This window comes from Colletotrichum paranaense (assembly GCF_030867605.1).
Source record: "Colletotrichum paranaense strain IMI 384185 chromosome Unknown Scaffold_17.1, whole genome shotgun sequence".
Taxonomy (NCBI): Eukaryota; Fungi; Ascomycota; class Sordariomycetes; order Glomerellales; family Glomerellaceae; genus Colletotrichum; species Colletotrichum paranaense.
In genome coordinates, this window is record NW_026848975.1 from 87,936 (window position 1) to 108,607 (window position 20,672).

The 20,672-nt window shown below is 49.0% G+C and overlaps 10 protein-coding genes across 10 annotated transcripts; 5 read left to right on the forward strand and 5 right to left on the reverse strand.

Annotated features, from left to right (window-relative positions):
* Positions 1 to 371: 371 nt before the first annotated feature.
* Positions 372 to 2,004, forward strand: CPAR01_14831 (uncharacterized protein; the record flags this gene model as incomplete). The annotated part of the gene is made up of 3 exons (XM_060499081.1): positions 372 to 1,237; positions 1,299 to 1,413; positions 1,468 to 2,004. The coding sequence occupies 3 exons, from the start codon at positions 372 to 374 to the stop codon at positions 2,002 to 2,004; spliced, it is 1,518 nt and encodes a 505-aa protein (XP_060342006.1).
* A 66-nt stretch (positions 2,005 to 2,070) lies between these two features.
* Positions 2,071 to 4,311, reverse strand: CPAR01_14832 (fungal specific transcription factor; the record flags this gene model as incomplete). Its single annotated transcript, XM_060499082.1, has 4 exons — positions 2,071 to 2,200; positions 2,249 to 3,097; positions 3,150 to 3,381; positions 3,441 to 4,311. 4 exons carry the CDS (start codon positions 4,309 to 4,311, stop codon positions 2,071 to 2,073), a joined length of 2,082 nt encoding a protein of 693 aa, XP_060342007.1.
* Positions 4,312 to 5,314: 1,003 nt separating this feature from the next.
* On the reverse strand, positions 5,315 to 5,719 carry CPAR01_14833 (uncharacterized protein; the record flags this gene model as incomplete). Its single annotated transcript, XM_060499083.1, has 1 exon — positions 5,315 to 5,719. One exon carries the CDS (start codon positions 5,717 to 5,719, stop codon positions 5,315 to 5,317), a length of 405 nt encoding a protein of 134 aa, XP_060342008.1.
* Positions 5,720 to 6,962: 1,243 nt separating this feature from the next.
* Positions 6,963 to 8,090, forward strand: CPAR01_14834 (uncharacterized protein; the record flags this gene model as incomplete). The annotated part of the gene is made up of 2 exons (XM_060499084.1): positions 6,963 to 7,713; positions 7,768 to 8,090. The coding sequence occupies 2 exons, from the start codon at positions 6,963 to 6,965 to the stop codon at positions 8,088 to 8,090; spliced, it is 1,074 nt and encodes a 357-aa protein (XP_060342009.1).
* A 646-nt stretch (positions 8,091 to 8,736) lies between these two features.
* On the forward strand, positions 8,737 to 10,961 carry CPAR01_14835 (uncharacterized protein; the record flags this gene model as incomplete). The annotated part of the gene is made up of 3 exons (XM_060499085.1): positions 8,737 to 8,990; positions 9,038 to 10,770; positions 10,822 to 10,961. The coding sequence occupies 3 exons, from the start codon at positions 8,737 to 8,739 to the stop codon at positions 10,959 to 10,961; spliced, it is 2,127 nt and encodes a 708-aa protein (XP_060342010.1).
* A 1,104-nt stretch (positions 10,962 to 12,065) lies between these two features.
* Positions 12,066 to 12,906, forward strand: CPAR01_14836 (uncharacterized protein; the record flags this gene model as incomplete). Its single annotated transcript, XM_060499086.1, has 2 exons — positions 12,066 to 12,218; positions 12,376 to 12,906. The coding sequence occupies 2 exons, from the start codon at positions 12,066 to 12,068 to the stop codon at positions 12,904 to 12,906; spliced, it is 684 nt and encodes a 227-aa protein (XP_060342011.1).
* Positions 12,907 to 13,990: 1,084 nt separating this feature from the next.
* On the reverse strand, positions 13,991 to 15,110 carry CPAR01_14837 (aldehyde reductase; the record flags this gene model as incomplete). Its single annotated transcript, XM_060499087.1, has 3 exons — positions 13,991 to 14,409; positions 14,462 to 14,803; positions 14,852 to 15,110. The coding sequence occupies 3 exons, from the start codon at positions 15,108 to 15,110 to the stop codon at positions 13,991 to 13,993; spliced, it is 1,020 nt and encodes a 339-aa protein (XP_060342012.1).
* Positions 15,111 to 17,290: 2,180 nt separating this feature from the next.
* CPAR01_14838 (uncharacterized protein) lies at positions 17,291 to 17,815 on the reverse strand (the record flags this gene model as incomplete). Its single annotated transcript, XM_060499088.1, has 1 exon — positions 17,291 to 17,815. One exon carries the CDS (start codon positions 17,813 to 17,815, stop codon positions 17,291 to 17,293), a length of 525 nt encoding a protein of 174 aa, XP_060342013.1.
* Positions 17,816 to 19,586: 1,771 nt separating this feature from the next.
* Positions 19,587 to 20,271, forward strand: CPAR01_14839 (uncharacterized protein; the record flags this gene model as incomplete). Its single annotated transcript, XM_060499089.1, has 2 exons — positions 19,587 to 19,673; positions 19,786 to 20,271. Coding segments are annotated over 2 exons (573 nt in total), but the record flags the coding sequence as incomplete, so codon positions are not given.
* On the reverse strand, positions 19,701 to 20,375 carry CPAR01_14840 (uncharacterized protein; the record flags this gene model as incomplete). The annotated part of the gene is made up of 1 exon (XM_060499090.1): positions 19,701 to 20,375. The coding sequence occupies one exon, from the start codon at positions 20,373 to 20,375 to the stop codon at positions 19,701 to 19,703; it is 675 nt and encodes a 224-aa protein (XP_060342015.1).
* Positions 20,376 to 20,672: the final 297 nt, after the last annotated feature.

Consider the following 20,672-nt stretch of genomic DNA (forward strand, 5'->3'; position numbering starts at 1 on the left):
AGTCTTTTCGGCGAAATCGGAGAGTTCAGAAACGATCGATGGGACGGTAACCGAATTGTCCGAACCCGGAGCCACTCAGGTATCCACATTCTCGACTTCCGGCACTGGTACGGAAGAGGACCGACTTCCATCCTAGCTCAGGGATCTCTGAGCACGTATCTCGGGGAATTCGGGGATATTGCATCACTACCACCGCTCATCGTACTCCATGCTGGCGTTCGGTGTTGACGGAAGTGATATATAGGAACGCAACATGGTCATCTACATTGGCTGCATTATAATCACATCCAACCACCAACTACAAATCAAATTTCCTCCATTTTTGAACCGCATACACATCCAATTTCTCAATCTCAATCAACAGAACTAAAATGCCACCATCAAACTCTCAAGATCTCCCGCACCTCAGCTTCCGCTCCTTTGTCGAGGCACTTAAAGCAGACGGCGACCTCGTTGAGATCAACGAAGAATGTGACCCGAATCTCGAAGTCGGCGCCATCATTCGGAAGGTTGTTGAGACCGATGAACGAGCACCCCTCTTCAACAAGCTCAAGGGTCAAGATGCAGATGGCTTCTGGCGTATCCTCGGCGCGCCAAACTCTCTGCGGTCCGACCCCTCCCAGCGTTTTGGAAGACTGGCGAGGCACCTCGGTCTCCCTCCCACGTCGACTATGAAGGAGATACTCGATAAGATGATCGCCGCTAAGAGTGCGACCCCAATCCCCCCCGTTGTCTCTGATACCGGGTCCTGCAAGGAGATCCGATTGACTCCAGACCAATTTGACCTCACCAAATTGCCGGCACCGATGCTGCACCAGTCTGACGGCGGAAAGTACATCCAGACGTACGGTATGCATGTCGTTCAATCGCCGGACGGGAAATGGACGAACTGGTCCATCGCTCGCGCCATGGTGTACGACAGGAACCACCTTGCGGGGCTCGTTATCGAGCCGCAACATATCTGGCAGATCCATCAGATGTGGAAAAAGGAGGGTAAGGACATGCCGTGGGCGCTGGTCTTTGGTGTGCCGCCGGCCGCCATCATGGCTTCGAGCATGCCTTTACCGAGCGGCCTGTCTGAGGCGGAGTACATTGGGTCACTGGTTGGAGCACCGTTGGAGGTTGTCAAGTGTGACACCAATGGGCTTTATGTCCCTGCCAACTCGGAAATTGTCTTCGAGGGCGTTTGCTATGCTACAGAGACAGCACCTGAGGGTCCCTTTGGAGAGATGCACGGGTATGTGGACTATTTGGAATTGTCTGCAAGAATTCTGCAAAGATACTGACGATCCTTCAAGATATGTTTTCCCTGGCGACGCGCATCCCCAGCCGAAGTACAGGGTTGACCTCATCACACACCGAAAGGATGCTATTCTTCCAGTATCGAATTGCGGCCGATTGACCGATGAGACGGTAGGTCATCATCGCCACCTGTTCTCATAGCAGTACCAAACTGACGCGAACTAGCACACCATGATCGGACCCCTTGCCGCTGCTGAGATCGGATTTCTACTGAAGTCTAAGGGTTTGCCCATCAAGGAGGCTTTCTCCCCCTTCGAATCCCAGGTGACATGGGTCGCCCTACAGGTCGACACCGAGAAGCTTCGCGCAATGGAGACCAACGCAAAGGATTTTTGCCGAACCATCGGCGATGTTGTCTTCAATGATAAGGTCGGCTACACAATCCACCGCCTCGTCATTGTCGGCGACGACATCGACGTGTACGACTTTAAGGACGTAATCTGGGCCTTTTCCACCCGTTGCCGCCCTGGCCTGGATGAGTACCATTTCGAGGACGTCCGCGGCTTTCCGTTAATTCCATACATGTCGCACGGCAACGGTAACATCCGCATGGGGGGAAAAGTTGTTTCCGATTGTCTGATGCCGACTGAGTACACCACTGGCCGTGACTGGGAAGCTGCGAGCTTCCAGGGGTCCTATCCGACTGAGGTCCAGGAGAAGGTGCTGCAGCGTTGGCAGTCATTTGGATTCAATTCCAACTGAATATCAAAGTGTTTAGACTGAACGTTAATTGAATGATTACTAAATCCCAACACAAAGTTTTCAACTTCACACTAGATTGGGCAGAAATGCATTGTTGTCATAATTCTGATCCGACATGATGTAGTCAAATGCGCCCAGTGGGGACATGTCGAAATCGATGGGAAATTCCCACTGAGCGTCGCCCATGTCCCAAAAGCTGGCTTGTTAGCATTCGTCTCGGAATCTAAATTATGGATTGACTCACTCAGCTTGCTCCGTGACCCGAAACGCATTATCTTGGACTATTGCAGGCCTTTCGCCGACGGTGGGCATATGGCCAGGAGTTGGAATGTCTTGGTCGCTTTGCTCCTGGTTTGAGCCACGCGAACTGACGTCACGCTCCGTCAATGCTCGAAGAGTCCGCAGTGCCTTCAAGGCCTTATGGAGAGTGCCTGAAAGCTGTGCGTTGGTATCGGGGTCTGTGAGCAAGGCGGAGTTACCTTCCTCTGAAAGACTTGCAATGAGCTCGTCCTGAAGGGTTCTGGTCTCGGCAAGATACCTAGTCTCTCGCATTAAGCTCAAGAGAAGAACCGACGTTAGCCCATTATGTGTAAAGGCCCAAGAACGCCTAGCATGTCCCGCGATTGACCTCAACCGAACATAAGCCCGGACGCTGCGCTTGAGAGATTCTCGAAAGTGCTCGAGGACGTTCGACCTGTCACTTTCACTGAGCCCTGTTGATCCACTCCTCGATACGAACGGGCGACAAAGAGTAGCCATGACAAAATGTCGGTGAAGTTCGAAAGCGTAGTATTCTTGAATCTGTGGTATTGCCGTACTTGTCGTGGGATCGATTAAGTGGGGCGAAAGAGAGGCTTCGATGGATTTGATGCCGTCGAGTACCGAAACTGGCCCGAGTGACGACTGCAAATGAGACGAGAGATGGCGCAATGTGACATGACATAGCCAGCTCATAGCTTGGAGGTAGGATAGACCCGAACTCTCGCTAGACTCTGAGAGCTGAGGCAAGTCGCTTTCAAAATCCAACTCATAGGAGGCTGGTGGGCGACCAAAAGCGAGCGCGAGGAGGGCATCCTGCCAAACAACTGCTAATCTGACCAGTGGTTAGCAGATGTATTCCTACAGAGAACCTCGATGTAATTTACCTCAAACACTTTGCGTCTTCATCTGTGAGCGGAGATTTTGGCGGGCGGGCTGTCTTCTTGTGAAGACCGAGGCATTGCGCGAGGCGGATTGTTGTGCCCCCAAGAACCCAAGCCGCCTGAGGTTTCATATTATTTTGAAGCACATTCCCTAAGAGAAGGAGTGTCTGGACGGACTTCTTGGATGGATTCGCGAGATAATCTGTTGACCGTAGGAGATCAAATGACTGCTTGGCTGTAGCTGATCAGCATCTCATCGAGGTGGATGGAATGGTGGGCTGATCTAGAACATACTATGCCGTTGAGACACTGCAAGACGGTCTTGCAAATTCATATCGGAAAATTGAGCTCCAGCCGCCATGATAGCGTGAAGTAGAGACAGCCACCTAGGATCTTCAAACGACTCGGAGCCAAGGTCTGATCCTCTCCTTGCATTGATTAGTTGACAAATTCGTTGCTCGATGGTATCTAAATTAAAGGTTATGACGTGAAAGGGGTGGACTCGACGGCGAAAGAGTTCAAACAATCTGACTATCTCTTGGTCGCTTGGTAGAGACTGATAGGATGATACAGACGTGTTCACTTCTTCATTGACGCCAAGAAGAGGTAGTATGCCTGTTTCGAAAGCAGATTGTCGAGCTGGATCATCTCTAGACCGGATTGAGTGCCGTCTGATCATGCCTATCACCGAACTATCGGCTAGGAATAGTCGATCGCCATCTTCTCGCGCAGTGGATGCATTATTCGACGTTGTCGATATATGTGGACTGGGCCTGTTTTGGGCTTCTGGGCCAGGGACGAGGTCTCCTACACGTTCCTCGACGATATCAAAGCTGATCGCGTCTGTTTTCTCGAGTTCTTGAGATCTGTTTGAAGTTGGAATGACTACAGAAGTTCTTCTCGCAGATCGTGCTGGCGACTGCGGGATACCGAGCGACTGTCTTGTAGAACTTTCATAGTTGCATAGATCCGGGTGTCCCCGTTTGTCGCAGGTCGAACACGGCAACTCCTTGTCGCATTTGACCTTTCTTTCGCGGCACGGTATACATGACTTAGGGTTACCACGGACGCCTTTGCGGTCCCGTTGACGAGATTTGAGAAGGTCGCGGAGGGCTGAGCGGTCATCGTTCGGGGTGTTGGGAGATCGACAGACCGATGAGTCCATCGGGAACAACAGGTGGGCGTTGATGTTAATGTCCGGATTAGGTACTCTAAAATATTAGTCTGCATCAAAACAGTTCAGATCTGGGCAAGATTTTTGGGGCTGTGAATTCTCAAACGCAACGAGCGCAAGACAATTGCTTTTGTGTGTCCGTGACGTCCAAATCACGGTGTCAGGTTTATACCGGACTTTACCTAATCGAGACGCCGACTTCGGCCTTCGGAGAAACCTTGGCTCGGAGCAAGTCCGGGTCCCGAATTTCTGTGGAGAGATCACGACCAGATGCGGATATATATGTCTGGACCAGAAAACGTATTCAACCCACTTCTTCGCTATGCTGTGCTAGAATGTCTCGAAGCCCATCCGTGGACTTGCCTTTAATTCGAGAAGGTAATATGTCAATGTCAGGAATGCCGCGCTTATCCAACAATTACCCACCAAGGCCTGTTGCTTTTACTGCACTGGGCACTTTGTAAATTGATACAAATATCAAAGAAAAAAGAAGAAAGAAAACGAAAAAAAGAGAGAATCTTGAACGAGGCTATAGCGGACGGCCGAATCTCTATTGAAATCAGAAAGACCAGCTTTCTTTCAACTATGGTACTCGCCGGGAGATGAGATCGGATAGTGGCTACAAACCACGGCTTAGAGGACGATATAAAGAGACGAAGTACTGTACTTGTACACTTCTTGTGACCCCATACTAACGTAAATTTCATTGATGAAGCGGTAGTCTATCTTAGCGCCGGTTCTTTACTCGGGGTTGACAACCTATTTTCGCCTCACAAGGTAACTTCGGGACTTTGACCAAGCATTATAAAACCAAAAGTGTGCTTTCTAGAGTGAGAGTGTAGATATGCGAGATTCAAGATATCCAGTTAGCTATCTGAAGACCACCAGATAGACTACATAGCCCTCCACCATAAAATTCTTGACCTCTCCTTCCGTGATTAACCCCGACTTCGTTCGAAGCCGCTTGCCCCTTGGATCGACATTGACTTCTGACTTATTTGCCGGTAATGCTGGTGATTCTGGGGTCCTTGGAGTTATACTCGACATAGTGCAGGCCATTGGTTCGGAAGACATTCAGGCCATATTGATCCGGCTCGTTGTCGAAGAAGGTATAGTTGTAGGAGTCAGTGGTGGATATAGTCAGGCGGTACTTCTTGACCGAGTACCAGGGAGCCTCCTCGAGCTTGTAGTAGGTAATGCCCGTCTTGTTTCGGATCTCGGGAGAGGGTGAGCCCTCGGTGTTAAGTCTCCAATCAACCTGGACATTGAAAGGGGGACCGTTGGCAGCAGGGGCGTCGCCACCCTGGTCGGTGATATCGTAGTGAGAGGCAGAAACCTGATACTTCTGTCCGCTCTTAGACTCAGATTCTTTCCAGGGAGCAGATGTCTGGTCGGCCATTTTGAAGATGTAGGAGGAAGATAAGGTTTACGTGAAGGTGCTTGTCTTTGTAGTGGAGGTATCTGTAGCTGAAGAAGTGCTTCTCGATGACAATCAAATTCTATTAGAGAGCCGAATCCTGCTGCCTTTTATACGTAACGTGAACCGCTCGTTCATTGAGGGGTAGATAATTTTCTAGTCACTTCTTCGACACATACAGCAGGCCATGATGGGAGGACTCGGAGAAGCCGTGAGACAACGTAAGCTGGCTCTCGCGAAACTTCCAAGCCATATGCCGTTACTCTGGTGGCTGCTATACCTATCACATCACTACAAGGTGGATCAGGGGTCTTCACTTGAGTACAGCTCGTCATTAACAGCATGGCTTGAACGACCTGAAAATACACGAACTCAGCCGTATGTGAGGGTAAGAGATCAGCTGGGATGCGAAGAGGCAGCTTCTGCATCAATAATTTCACTAGCAGCTTTGAATCTAGGCTCTCACCTGATTAAGCGGGGATGTGCAGTCTTAGTCTGCCAGCTGTGCTTCTTGACATATCCATCTGAGCCAATTATCTTGATTACCTATTATACCACTGCACCTGATTATGGCACAATGCCACAATGATACATACTACAGCGCTGTTACATTTGGCTTAGTTTGAACGGTGGTTTGTCTAGATACATCAACTAGTGTTGTCCGATAGGTTAGTGCCCCGGGATGTGGCGGGCGGGACGGTCCTGACATGGGGCTATTGGGTCGAGACTCGCGCTTACGGTCGCTCCGCTTTCAGCCCGCCACTCTAGTGTAGTTTTGCCCGCGCAAGCTGTTTCGCAACACCTCAGTCACTTAGTAGTGTTGACTATTCGATCTTTGAGGCACAGGAATCACATCTATTTCTTGACCAGGGCCTTCCTACCACTCTCCTTGGCTATCGCGATCACGACGGATGATCCGGAGCACAACTTCAAAGCAGGATTGGGGAAGGGCTCTGGATAGACTGGGGGCTGAGACATTAGCAGCCTCAGGCGAAGTCAGCTGAAAGATAATGACCTGCACACTGGTCGTGAATGGACTCCCATGCACTCGCACGACGCCCACCCCGCTTTCGGAGTGTCCAGACTGCCATAGCTGGTTCTAGCGTGCTTACAGCCCAGAGCAATTAGTTATATAGGCTGTGAATTGTAGTATACGCATTTGCACGTTAAACTTGTCTTTTCAGCTTCTTCCCTCAGCAAAAGATTCTAGCGGCGAATACCGACCATGGCAACCTCAACAGATCACGAAAATGCAGACACCAGTGGCCAAGCTGGGGAAGAGGTCGCCCCCCAAATGTCAGTCAGTGGAGGACTTTGGAATGGGATCATCGGCAAACCATTCCATGAGTCTCTCACTTTGTCTGCTCTAATCAGCAGCAAATCTGGGACCCCACAGGGCACAACTCTTGAGAGCGCCACCAACCACGACTGGGAGCACATTCGCGGAGCAGTGTGGAATGACGATCCTGATTGTCAACTCTTTTCAGACACTCACAACTCAAATCATTCATACACACTCGGCTTTGACTGGGCACTGAAGTTCAAGTCAGCGGAAAAAGAGTGGAACCCAAACAACCTCGGCTTCACTAGGATGAAAAATGTTACCGGTCGCTCACACTATGGTGACCTTCAGTTTCTTCACTGTATGGCATCTGATAGAGATGAGGAGCCTGAAGTCACAAAAGCAAATATCATGACCTGGATGGAAGTTATGTATAAGCTGGCAACTGGTGAAGATGACAAGATTACCCCCAGCACTGTGGTGTCACAGTCACCTCTTGGCGTTTTGTTTCCTGACGATTCTCTCCCGCCAAACTGGCTGTCTCTTGCCTATCTATTGTCCAAGGACTCCAAGTTCAAGGGCCTTGACATCGGGCGACGCGCACTCGGCAGTATGTTCCATGTTATCCAAGATTCGTATGCTATTGGCCATGCAAAGCGTGAACTACTGAACGAGAAAGACAAGGTATCGGACGGTAAGGATTCTGATTAGGTCCATCCAGTTCCCACTGCTTACATTTCTTCTCCAGATCCCCTCAAATTTAAAGACGGCACTATAGATCGTTGGGGACCCATTCAGATCTTCCACACTTATTATGGCCAAGACAGTGCTTCACACAAGCATTACGACCACTTTTTCGATCGTATTCCGGATCCGGAGCATTTAGATAATCTAGAACAGTGGAATAACTTGATTGGTTGTCGTGACGCCGTTGATAGGTGTAAGGTTCTAGTAGAAAAGAAGCTGGAGGGCAAGAAATGGGAGGGCGATGATGGAGTGAGACAGTTTCTCGATACAGAAGTGTTCGCGCTGTCTGGTCAGGAAGGCCAAGTCAACAACAAGGTTCTATAGTAGCTTAATCCGTACTGTAAAAGGATTTAGACCTTATGAATATTTCGAGATTATTTGCTTGAATTACGCCTTTAACCAACGTTCAAGATTGATGCCCGTAATCTACTGTGTTTGACTTGAAAAACTAGCCTGTACCATGCATTCACTCACTATGGGGATTGCTTCCGTTTACTGTTCGTCGCAATAACCATCGATTTGCTTTGGTTAAGATTCTCCCCCTCTTCTTTGGCTTAGGGTTACCCATCCGAGGCGCTTCTGCACAAGTAAATACATGGGCCAGAATCGGCTAGGCCATGTCCATTGTCTCAGGCTATTGCCTCTAGTCCTGCAAATCCCAGGCTGCCACCTACGTTCTAGACCTAACCCTGGTATTCAGCTGTTGTTTCGATCACAATGCGTACTTAGCCCTCTGAGCTGGAATTGGCAACCACATATTTTGCCGTTGGTCAATTCCCACCGTATTAGCGCCTACAAGGGAGAGTGCGACCCGCAAAGCCACCTAATGCTGGTTGCTCAGCTTCGGCAGGGTCTCTTCCTCTCCATTCCCTTCACTTACAACTGCCGTCTTCCATCACAGGGTTACTTCACTCCGCTTCGACATCCTCTTTCCACTTTCTTCAGGAACGATTTTCCATTTCATACGAAGATGGCTACTATTCAAATCAACGGCAACACGGCCAATCTCGCAAATTTGCCTGATAGCGTGCCAAAGGATGCAGAGAGCACCAATTTTATCCTTATCCAGGGTCACAGTGACTTGACCCCTGGTCAAAAGCAGAAACTGGAGGACAGTCAAGTCAAAATCCTGGAATATGTCTCGCGCAACACCTACCTATGTCGATATGAGCCCAAAGACCTCAGTGCCATTCGGGCTATGGCCGCTGTCAAGAGTGTGATTCCGTGAGTAGTCATTAACATTGCAGAGTAATAATCGCTAACTGTATCAGATATTTGCCCGACCTCAAAACCACCGTGACTCTCAAGGAACTTATAGAGAGGGACAACAAAAAGACTCGCTATGAGGTAGACTGTATCCTTCATAAGAGCCCCAACGTCAACGCCAACAACCTGGCAACATCAATCGCACAGAAAGCCAGAGTAGATTTACAAGATCTTCAAATCTCACCTTCAATTATCAGAGTCACCGTGCACCAAGATGACCTCTCAGAGATTGCGAAACTTGATAGTATTAGCAGAATTGAAGAGGTGCGGCCAGTGGGGGTGCTCAACAACGAGGCGCGCGCAATCCTCAATGTCGATCTCTTGACCTTGTCAAGCTCCTACGAAGGGGCTAACCAACGTATTTGCGTTGCAGACACTGGCTTCGACCTGGGAAGGTCAAATAGCGAGCCTGGCGTTGAAGTTCACCCAGCACTTTGTGGACGTGTTCAGCACCTAGACTCCGTCTGGACCAACGACCCCAAAGACCGGAACTTCACATTTGAGAAGTTCATGGACGAAGAAGGTCATGGCACTCATGTGTGTGCATCCATCTGCGGAAGCGGTATTTACACAATCAAGGAGCCCGAGAACGGCACATTTACAATCAAAGTCAGAGGAACGGCGCCTGCCGCCACTCTTATGGTCCAGTCCTTGATGTTATATAAGCCCGCAGGGAGGTACTGGAAGATGGAGACGCCATTGGATCTGGCCGCGCAGCTTTTCAAAAAGCCATATGACCTAGGATTCCGGATCCATAATAATTCGTGGGGTAAGAAGTGGGATAACGAAACAGGTCAGTTGGGCTATGAAACCCAAGCGAATGCCATCGACGGTTTCGTCTATGATCACCAAGACTTCATTGTGTTAATGGCAGCCGGTAATAACGGCGAAGAAAACGAATACAAAAGCCAGATAGGAGCCGCTGCTGCTGCCAAGAATTGCATCACTGTCGGATCGACAGGCTCAACGCGACAAAATGATGGGCAGAATTTTATCAAGGTTCAAGACGTTGGAAATCTCGGAACACAGGTCAACGAAACTGCAGTTTTCAGTAGCCGTGGGCCAACCCTACGTAGATCGCCGCATGTGGACGAAGCCGACAAAACGACACCCGTAGTAGGTCGTATCAAGCCAGATATTGTTGCACCAGGTGTTGCTGTCCTTTCAGCAGCCTCGAGAGCCTTGAGTGCACAATCTCGCAAGAAGAACACATGGAGAATTTCGGAGGACAACGATTGGATTTATGCCTCTGGTACAAGTATGTCGACACCACTAGTTGCAGGCTGTGTCGCTTTGCTACGTGAGGCATTACAAGAGGGAGGCAAGCAGAACCCAAGCGCAGCCCTAGTGAAAGCTTTACTTATCAACGGCGCCGTCAATTATTCCGAGAGTCTGGGTCTCGGCGTCGGCTACGACTATGAACAGGGTTTTGGACGTGTTGACATTGACAGTTCTATCGCTATGATCAGACAGTCATCGTTCATGGAGGGCGGTAACGCCTTTGAAGCCACCCAATTCGACGTGCCCCCTTTGCGACAGATCCCAACGGCAGCCAGGAGATGGGTCAGTCCTGAGATACCTGTTCCTTCTGGTAGAAACCGTCTGGTCGTGTCTCTCGCATATCCCGATCCAGCGTCCATCTTTGGGGAACTGCAGAATGATATCAACCTGTATGTTTTCTCAGCTGGGTCTGAGCGACACGGCAATATGGGCAAGAGCTCCGGGCTCGACCACACTAGTAAGCGAAATCTAATGCTATCCCACTATTTGCATACTTACAGTGCTACAGACAATGTTGAGAAGATTATTTGGGAGAACGTCCCTGGAAAGACGTTCAAGGTTGTCGTTTCCATAAACAACAACCTCAAACCAAAGGATCCCGCAGCATTCGCGGTCGCCTGGGATATTCGTCCTCTGGCGAGATTGTAAGGGTGCTTTTTGCAGTACCACAGTTTATGTAATATTCAACCCCATTCCTTTTCATTTCCTCTCACTATGCTATCTTTCTACCCTAAGGTACCGACAGGAGACCAGTTGGAGTTTGGGTCAACATACCATATGGGGTTGAGGACACAGACCAATGGTCCTGCAGGAATGTACATGGTGTGGATTGCAGAGGCGAACGGAGGGCCCACAAGAGGGATCAGGTCGAAGATCAATAATATGGTGACATTCTGCTCTACATCATGATGCACGCATCTGGTACTTATCTAATTTCTCTTGTAACGCCCGCTAAAAGATCTATACCGGGCCGGTCGATCTTAACTAGAATGGTCCATTATTACGAGACTCGCTTCTCGATAGCTATCTTTCTCCCGTGAGAAAAGTCGTGGGAATAATCCTAGCTATCGCGAACGGGTCTTACCTGCCACAGTGGAATAGGTTAAACCAGCTGTCAAGATTCATTACTTAACGGAGGAAGGCTGGTTGCGTGATGCTCAGGTTAACTAGATGATTTCATCCACAATACAAGGATTCAAATTGATTGCGGAATTAGAAATTAATCCCGCAGGTGAGGCTTCTATGAGGCTACCTTACTCAACGCTGCGGAGTCTCTGGAAAATGCTAGACTGCGATATTTCAACTTTACTCTTTGCTCTTGCCATGTTCAAGTATCCACTTGCGGCAGGACTGCTTGATCATCTGTGCACATAAGCGGAGACTAAGGTAATGCTGTTGAATAGCCGAGAAATCATGGATAGTTGTCGATACAATAAGATAGGATACGTGACCGGTGAGTAGCATAGCATTGCATTACTGACAGTGGGGGCGGCGGACTGAAATTGTCATTTGATTCCGCAATACAGAAGTAACTTAAGTAAGCCACCGGATTACCTTCAGCGTTGGCACTCGATAACTAATACGGCTGATAAATGTTGACAAACTGCTGAAACGATGAGATACACTGGAACAGGCTTCGTACGTGATGGAAAAAGCTGAAGTCAAGGCTGGATCGTGGAGTTACTGGCATCCAGCTGCCCTTGTTAGTGTTTCCCTTAAATCGAAATTCCGTTCGTAATTCGCATACCCAACATGACTGGCATCAAGATTCCTGTACTTGGTGCGACAGGTCCTGCAGGTTTACTTTTGCTGCGAGAGCTGCTGCATCGACAACATGGGATCATTGCCTACGTCAGGAACGCGTCCAAGATCCCCGCAGACCTGGCGAGCAGCCCACTGCTTCAAGTAAGTAAGGAGCCTAGACAACTTCTTTTTCAGCATGGAGTTATAAACTCAGTCTATCGATAGGTCATCCAGGGGCTGATGTACGAGTCGGACAAGCTCGAAAGCGCCGTCGCGGGGAGCAAAGCCATCATCTCACTCCTGCTCCAACGCAATCGAGCGTCGTAGAGAAGACGACGTACTCGAGCATCTACTCAGCTCTTTTCCCCCTCATGCGCAAAACGATGTGAAGCGCATCCTCGCCATGGGCACACTATCCATCACCGAAGACTCGTCCTCGTTCACCCGCTTCCTGCTGGCTATCCTCACCCGCATCATCGCGTCGACGGCGTACAACGCAATTATCGACCTCGGACGCGTATTTAAAGAGGAGGCGGACGGGCTGGACCGGACCCTGTTTCGTATCGGCTTTATTAGTGGCGAGTCGGACGAGGATAGTTGGAGAGCGGATCGTGAGGATCAGCCGACGTATGCTGGGTATATTGCGAAGCCTGGATGGAAGGCTGGTATGAAGAGGGCTACGTTAGCGAGCTGGTTTGTTGATGAGATCGAGAGCGGTAAATGGGTCAGGAAGTCGCCGGCGATCAGCAAGTCCAGCGTTAAGAAGACGAAGGTCAAATGTCAGCAGGTACTCGATCATTCGAGCTCGTCTATACTTTGCAATGGTGGGTTCGGATCCTCAGAGCACTAGTCGTAAATCACTGAGTTAGGTTCAATGATGTAGTGCTCTAATGTAGAATACTCGATCAGTCTAGAGTCATTCACAGAAGTTAGTCCATTCCACACAGTGTCTTCTCTGGATAATTGTGCTGAAACTACCCATCAGACTTCATTACGCTATATCCATAACTAAGGTAGTATTAACTACCTTAGTTACATAAAGTTGCAGCGTATACAGAGCTAACGATGGAACAAATAGAAGTGGTGATTGGCGCCGATAGCGAAGGTAGCCTCAGAATCTGCACATGCTGTCGCGGCTGATGAAATCAGTCCAAGGACTCCGAGGTCCCAACCACCACATCTCGACTGGGCTTCGCCATAGAAGTACCTGTGTAAGGTACGCGTGATTACTCGCATACGCGATGCTTGTGCGTACCAAAGTAAAAGGGGAGTTGCTGCTACAAAATATTGAACCCCACGAAGTGAACCCCACGAAATCTCAACCACGCTGGTTGTTTGCGTCGAACAACGCTCAAAGCACTCCCAGTGACACCACCACCTGCATGTTGCCGAACGATAAGTTGACCCCATGCTTGATGCCAGAAATACATTGAGTTATATGCAAAAGCCGGTGCTGACGGAGGTATAAGGCTTAACCCCCTTTGGGCCGGTGTGGGAAGAAAGGCTTTGAATCAGGCACAACAAAGACCCTTAAATGAGCGAATCCTCGTAGTACCGTATTGGATCGGCATCATCTGCCCAATAATTATGCCAAGGATTCGATAGCAGACGGCGGGTAAGTTTAGCAGTTGAAGTGGGAAAGGGAGAAGGAAGAAGGAAGGCAGTGGTCGAGGCAGATGAAAAGTAAGAGGGCGAGGTGGAAAGAGAGAGAAGGAGTAGTCTCCAACATGATTAAGTGTTAAATCAATTCATCCGCCCAGCACTCTGATTGCCAAGTTATTCGTGACGATAAATAGTAGTACAGTTGGCATCCGAATCAAAATGACCGATATCTCCTGTCTACTCCCAAGTGTTGTCAAAACAGTCGACGGGTATCCAGCTTTATTTTACTCGCCATCTGGAAGTTATTTCCGAGCTAGACCGATGAGATAACCCTAAACCAGATTGGCTGCATTACCCTTTACACTCTCTACAAGCCCAATGAAACCTGCACCGTAGGCCTCAATGAGCAGCTCCTCCGCCCTTCTGCTGGGTATGAAGGAGCTCAGATCTCTCTCATTGGTCGGAAAATCTTCCCAATGCTTGAAAGGATATGACTCCCGCAAAATCTCTATTATGTCCTGTAGGTTTACGGGCCCAGCAATGGCAAAAAGACGCTCTCCTCGTACCTGTGGATGAACCAATCCAATGACATGCAAGCGGGCATCGTCTTGTACGTTGACAAAGTGCTGAGGAGGTGTGTCCCTCAAGGAGTCATAATCTTGATCCCACAACTTCTTGACCCATCTAGCCGAGGTCGGGTAACCTTGTTTTTCAGCATTGATAAGCGGGCCGATGTTCGCATTAGGTTGAACTGACTCGATGTTAATTACCATACGTTAGTCCAACTATTTCCAATAAATTACCTGTGTTTATGATTAAGGATGATTTATTCTCCTTCGCCCAACGCGAGAGAGCGCGCTCCGCCTCCACTTTGCTGGCGGAGTAGACAGTTTCCCCGTCGGCTCCAGGTTGCTTAATGCGTTCAACTGCTTCCTCGTTGAAACTCTCGGCAGTAAGTGTAAAGACCTTTCCGGGCTTAGGTTGGGTAACCGCGAAGGAGGATGACGTGAAGACGAATCTATTCAAACCGGCTTCCGATGATGCCTTGGCGGCATTCAATGCACCATTCACTGCTCTAGGGATGGCGACGGCCGGATCTCGAGACCCCTGCATGTCGTTGGCCACATGGATGAAGCCAACAGCCCCTGCGGAATCAGCTCCTGCTCATTGTGAGTGTGGGAAAACTTTCATACCTTGGACTGCTTCGTTGAATGCGTCTGGAGCTTCCATGTCTGGAACAGAGGCTAGGTGGAACATATCGCTGCCGTACTTGGTTTGGAAATAATCTTCCAACCACTGACTCTTAGAGACGTCTCGCGTCGTACCACGCACCCTGTACCCAGCTGATATAGTTTGGTCGGCGACGTGAGAGCCGATGAAGCCACTCACGCCGGAAATGACGACGAGGCTACCATAAGGCACAGCCGGTTGAGGGATTCCGGGGATGGGCATTGCGTGAAAGGTTAAGGGATATCACTGGTATATGCGGGGATAAATAACGAGGCTATGAGATATACTGGCGTTGTCCAAGTAGGTGATTGTAGATGACATGAGTTAAACGGAAAGCGGCGATAGAGCTTCAGCCCAGTCTTATACTCAAAGATAGACCACATTGGTGTAGGCATTAGCGGAGATTAGATTCCACTAAATCCTCTCTTACCCCACAGTGTCAGCGCCTTTACGAATGACGTATGTATGCCTAGAGCGCCACTTCCGGACGCATAGCTCTTAAGGACGGATAATATTTCCCACCTTTAACCAACCGGATTTTGGTATTGATATACTTAGACTTGATTTTTTTTCTTTGCCCTTGGATAAATATTCTATCTTAGAGCTTTTTTTATACATACTTATACTGTAAGAGTTTATTCTTAAAATAGAAGAACATTGAATTCCTTTCTAAGTCAATACTAAGTAAAAGGAACATTTTATTGAATGTTTCTAAATCTGCTTTGGCTTAGATTTCAAATTCGATCGAGTTAGTTTAGATAAAGCGGCTCCTGAGCCTGGGATAGACGAAGAAAGCGCTCGGATTCAACCCACATGAGGCTAAAGCTGCTTGGTGGACTGCACTCGTCACCATTAGCAAGACACCGTCTTTGATATGACGGATATGATGTCTTTTCTCCCTCATTCTTCAATTAACATCTTCCGAGCAGTGTCTCGACGGGCCGACTCTACTCCTCGACCAAGGGCCGAGACTACTATCCCGAAGAGTCGACGGTTATTGAACCAGCGCTGTTTTTAGGTTGGGTTCCATCACTAATCAGTTTTTAATTCCAAAGATTTGGGCTTGTTACAATCTAGGCTTTATTCACATCAATAGGATTTATCGAACATCCATCTATGTAGCATTCTTTCCTACAGAATTTATGTTCATTATCTGATCGCTCACTCTTGGCTCACCTTGCCTGCTTTGCAACGACCGAATGCCTGGGAGCGCTGGAGAGAGGCTGGAGCTAGCTTCGAGCACTGGTGCCTGGGACGTTTTTGTTCTCATGCCCTTTCGTACACAGCGAAAGACTCGATGACCAGGGCACTGCGCTCGAAATGACAGAGGAACGATGAAAAGCTGCCGAGGAGAGAAGCAAGTCGATGGATCCATATCGCGAGAAGAGATTCGAGATTCCATCGAATACATTGGCCTTTCCACATGTTATTTGAGCTAGACCACCTGCTAGGGACGACTTTAGTATGCAGGAATGAAGCCTCTGGTCCTGTGTTGCTAGACGTTCACTGGCCCATAATCAAGGAATCTGGGTGATGTCCCGTACAGGGTTGCCGTCTTAAGCCGAGAGAGTACTCGAGAGGAGACGATGTGGGTACAATAGACAATTTACTTCGCTGAGGCTAGCCCTGATGTTTCCGCAGTGTTTAAAGAGTTTGTTGAAATGAACCAACTCACTGCTCTAACAGTCACAGACCTATCTTACCTTGGTTCCTAAAGAAACGAGTGGCTGATTACTCATATCCTATTTGCATAGGCAAACACCGCTCTCAGCGTGTTTCATGCTGTATGCTTATGAAGGCCAATGTCATTCAGCGCAACTATACTACTTCCTACGGAGCACAGAATGAGTCATTTGATACCTTAATTACTCGTATACGGATACCTTACCTACATATACTCGATTCATCTTGAGTTCACGCAAGTAGTTACTTGATTCAGGCTGGAATACTAGCCCGTCTTGGTTCAAGTGCTGTGAGACGGTCTTCACAGGGGAACAGCATGTGCTCTCCCTCTATCCTTCCCCCCAACTCACTCGGTAGCACACTCTCCCTGACAATGGTCTTATGTAGCACAACCAATACCATCACTGCGCCTTGGTAACTCTAATAACTATCTGTTGCTGCTTTTCTGAAGATCTTAGGAGGGACTGCCCAGTAGTGCGAGGCAAATAGCTCATTTTTTGACGCCCAGCGTGAGTGAAGTCCAAGCTTGATGGCAATGCCTATTCGCCAGGTGCCTTTCAATGGTCATTATTGCATTTGAGAACAAGATCATCAATGCCGCGACAATGGCTACCATCTGCATTCAAACTTCAGGCTGTATTATGCTGTGCAGCCGCTGATCGGCGAGGTTTCACTATGAAAGAAAATATGTTCTTGGTAATTGTTTTGAGATCACTTCTCTAATGATCGCCCCGTGCTCCATAGGGTGCTGAGGACAACGCAACCCGTTCCTCATTCTCACCATCTAGTCTGTCGTATCCCCCACTGTATCCCATTGAGCGCTCATTTTGCCCATAGCCAGGATGAGTCCCTTGGCCGTATGGAGTTCCTTCTTGTCGAGGTGCCGCTCCACCCTTCGCCTTCTTGTTTTTCTTCGAGACCATCTTCTTGATCTTCTTCATGCACTTTTTGACAACTTTCTTGATGTACTTCGTCGGATCGAGCTGCGTCTTGTTTCCGTCGCTGGAGCTGCCTTCCTTGCTGCCGCCTTCGGTACCCCTGCGCTTTCGCCTGCGGCAGCAACAGCAGCATGCAACTACAGAGACAAGGGCAAGAACGCAGACGACGATTATTGCCACTATCCCGCCGGGAATGATGCGGATGCCGCCATCATTGTCGTCGTCATCTGAATCGCCATTGCGAGCTAGCAAGTGGTGGATAGGGCTGTTGTAGGCTGCACGAGCCAAGCGTTGGATAACAGGCATTATCTGCAGATAGTTCCGAACTTTAAGCTGGTTCCAGATGTTTGCATACAATTGGCTGTAGGATAGGCGATTCGGATGAGTTGATCTGATGCTCAGCGGACAACGTTCTGACTAAGGTGTCAGGTAAAGAGCGTGAATGAGAATAGAGTGAGTAGCGATTGACTAGCACAGTCATTTTCCTAAATTTTGGAAACGCTTATGTTTTTATCTTCTCCTGGCCGGATTCTGCTCAAAGCCGTTGTGTCCAAATTAAGCATCTTTCATCGTCGGCATCCCACAGCATTGTGGCTTGGCGGGCCTGCTACTCCATGAGGATCCCTTGAATTAATCAATTGCCATAAATTTGTCAGTGCGGTAATATCCTGTGCAATTGTCGGCCGTACTGATGATTGGCGGCTGCTGGGGACGCCTGACTCGCGCGAGCAAATTGAGAGCTCGTGCCGCAAGGCCTTACACCCAACTTGTCGGTGACGCCGTCGAAAGATACAAATCCCTGCCGTTTGCAGTAAGAAAAGGTTGCATTTTTGTAGTCTACGGATTTGCCGAGTCTACCAGCCCACTCTTGTGTATGATGTTCACTTGTGCAGGCCAACAGGAGCACGCACAAAACGGCCTTTCCATAGGTACTCAAGGTATAAACGATCCCAAAAGCTCTTCTTGCGATTCCCTTCCATCTGACATGGCATTAAGCAAACCTTACTTCATAGAAATGAATACTGATGTGACCCCTAGAAACTTGAATTGAAATTGCCACCCTCGGATGTTGCTAGCTCGCAATTAAACCGCATTTTTACTCCCCAGACAGTTACGTTGGGACTTTTTGGATGTATTGAGCACAAATGCGATATTTCGACGCCGTAACAGTACTCATTGCGATATGCTGGCCTGCCCATGATGTCGGAGAATCTAAGAGACAGAATCTAGTCGTAATGTAGTATGTTATCTTTTTTTAATAACACGAAACCTTGTATGGAGTTGATATTCGAGAAAGAAAGACCACGATATGGGTCGACGTGACCGAAAATTTTCGACACGCAGCTTTGCTATGTCTGGGTTGAATAATGATACCGACCTCTTGATACCGAATTGCGAAGTTATTTTCATCCCGGCACTAGTGATTAATTTTTGGCTCAGGTATGAAAATTGAGAGAATTTCTCCGAAACGTTTCACGTGAATCCCATGTTCAGGATTGTGATGACTTCTTGGACAAACGTTTCGGTAATCATCGGCGCCTCGGGAGTATTGTCCAAGGCACTATTAGTGAGTGCCAAGAGACTCAGAATAATTTCCACTCGATATACTTCTGTGGATGGATAGCCTGCAGGAATATGTAAACTACTGTCCATCCGAAATGCCGTCTGCAGTAGTGGCTTTGTTTTGGGATGCACACAGCTAGAGCTTTAGGACTCAAATCGGTGCTTAGCCTTATCCCATCATCAGGGGCTCTCTGCACATGGACCGGAGACCGTGCGTTGATCACCGCAGGAACACGAGCATATTGTGTCTCAACATGACATGACTGTTGAGAAATAAGTGTATCATTACAAGATTGTTTATGAATCGTCACACCGTGTCAATCTGATTGGATTCCCAAGACCCGCCACACAACTTCCAACGAAGGTGGCAGTATTGTAAGCATACTGAGGGAAAAAAAAGAGGATCAAAAAGGCCATAACCTGGAGAGGGGATTGAGTGGAAATTCCAGTATCAGTGACAAAGACTCCAAATGTCAACCCAACTTTCCGTCATTATGTGTCGGCCCTTGATAGGCTCGTAAGTCCAATACTTCGGGTTCGGGCTCTGTCTCGCGCTGTCTACGGCGACGTCGCCGCCGACGCCAAACGAAGTATCCAGCCAGTAAGAACACCAATATGGTGACTGAGATTAGTGCCATGTTAGTAGATGTAGGAATCTGGGGACGAATTGTTTCTCCTCATGGTTGTTCCACCTACCTATTCCTGATACAAAGCCGAGAATCGCGATACCGACCTCGGTAAAAGTGGGAACGCCCTGGGTCATATTTATGTTGATCGCCGGTGGCTGGTATTGTTTCAGTCCATCACCGCTGCGTAATGCCGTGTTCTGGTCAGCTGCCGGGACTTGTGTGGCAACTACGGTCACTGTCGGGGGTGCTAAGGTAATAAAGACGGTGTTCGTTGGACCTCTTGATGCCGGCGGCGGCGGTGGCGGCGGCGGTCCGGGGGGTGGAGGAGGCCCTCCTGGGGGTGGGGGTGGAGGCGGCGGTGGTCGAGGGGATGGGGGAGGTGGTGGAGGAGGTGGTGATGGAGGCGGTGGTGGCGGTGGCCCCTCTGGGGGAGGAGGCGGCGGTGGCGATGGCGGAGGAGGCCCTTCTGGCGGAAGAGGCCCTTCTGGCGGAGGAGGAGGGGGTGGTGAGACTGGGGGAGGTCCCTCTGGGGGTGGCGGCGGCGTTGGTGAAGGAGGCGGGGGTCCTTGAGGAGGCGGCGGTGGTGGTGCTTGTCGTCCCTGATATTGGTGCCTTGAATCAAGATTCAGCCTTGGTAGTGGAGGCTTTCTGCGAGTCAACGAAAATCGTGCCATCTTGTCCGTGTTTTCGTACCTAAATATGTGTTAGCGATGCAAAACCCTCATGGTCAAGCTGTCTAAGGTCTCTTACCGCTGCTAGAATGCCTCCCACTTCACGTTATTACGTTGTTACACAAAAGTGACAGTGTCTAGAAGGGGAGACACGATGTTTTGGACGGTTAACAGGGAGCAAAGACAATCTTGATCGCTCAGGATAATGGTACATATCGAGGCAGCAAGCAATTAGAGAACACAGGAGCGTCTGCCATTAATATTCACATTCGACCCTATCTTTTGGATGGGAGACTGTGT